This window comes from Panthera uncia, chromosome D2, assembly GCF_023721935.1.
Source record: "Panthera uncia isolate 11264 chromosome D2, Puncia_PCG_1.0, whole genome shotgun sequence".
Classification (NCBI taxonomy): domain Eukaryota; kingdom Metazoa; phylum Chordata; class Mammalia; order Carnivora; family Felidae; genus Panthera; species Panthera uncia.
Genome location: NC_064818.1, coordinates 84,752,676 through 84,753,746, shown reverse-complemented (window position 1 = coordinate 84,753,746; position 1,071 = coordinate 84,752,676). Strand labels below are relative to the sequence as shown.

The 1,071-nt window shown below is 71.5% G+C and overlaps 1 protein-coding gene across 1 annotated transcript in view; it reads right to left on the bottom strand.

Annotated features, from left to right (window-relative positions):
* Positions 1 to 213: 213 nt before the first annotated feature.
* Positions 214 to 1,071, bottom strand: part of UTF1 (undifferentiated embryonic cell transcription factor 1) — a 4,287-nt gene continuing 3,429 nt past the window's right edge. The window contains exons 2-3 of the mRNA XM_049646034.1: positions 945 to 1,065; positions 214 to 811 (exon numbers count right to left, since the gene is read on the bottom strand). Of these exons, the coding sequence (XP_049501991.1) occupies positions 327 to 811; positions 945 to 1,065 (606 nt within the window). The 3' untranslated portion in view covers positions 214 to 326. The remainder of the gene's footprint in view (positions 812 to 944; positions 1,066 to 1,071) is intronic.

Sequence of the window (1,071 nt, the reverse complement as noted above, 5' to 3'; positions counted from 1 at the left end):
AAGGACCCCAACTTCCCATTCGATGTGCCCTTGCCTCCTAGGGAAGGTCCTAGTCAGCATCCCAGCACGCCCCAAGGCACAGACAGCCCAGGCCCTCCACCCCCCACCCCACAGGGAGACATTTTAACCTCGGCCCGATCTCTGCAGGCCGTTTTAGTAGGGACCACTCCTATCTAACACAAGACGTGCACGCGTTCACAGAATTATATCGGGAAAAAAACAATCTTTTTATTGAACATACCTAGACTTGGAGTAGGGGAGGGCCGCAGGATGGGGTCAGGGCGGAGGGAACGTGATCGTACAGAAAGGATCGGAGCAGCCAGGCCTCAATCTCGCGGGTCGGCCAGGACGCCTCGCTCGGCGGCGGCGCTGCCTAAGATGAAGCCGACGGCCAGGGACACGGTCTGGTCGAAGGAGCCGCGCAGCTGCTCCACGTGCTGGTTCAGGGTCAGCAGCTGGTCGCGCAGCGGACCCAAGATGGCCACGATGTCGCCCAGGTGCCCCAGGGTCTGCAGAAGGGCGGCGTTCAGCGACGGGGGCGCGGACTGCGGGGGCGCGTGGTTTTCGGGGCGGCCGGACGGAGAGTCGGGGTCCTCCCGGGCGGGATCTAGGGCCGGCGGCGGCGGGGATGCCGCGGCGCGGAAAGGCGCGTGGTCCTCGGGGCGGCCGGGCGCGGCGGCAACCGTGGAGAACGCCGTCGGGGAGCCGGGAGCGCGCGGTGCGTCTGCAGACTTGGGCGGCGTCGGGCTGAACCTCAGCGTCCAGGCAGGGTCTGCGTCGGGGTCGCGGGCGGCGGGCAGCGGTGGAACGTCTGGAACGCGGAGGGGGCGTCGGGCCGGGCTCCGGGGCCTCGCCCGCCGCGGCTCTTACGCCCAGGGGCCCATGCTGCCGCCCCGGCTCCCCCACCCGCCCCCGCCCCCGCCCCCGCCCCCGTCCCCGCTTACCCGGTCCCGCGGACGAGAGGTGCGCGGCGGCGGCCGCCCGGCGGCCGCGCGGGGGGCGCCCGGGCCCCGGGGAACGGCGGCGGCCGCGGCGGTGCCCGTTGTCGCCCAGCAGCCCCATGAGCTCGCG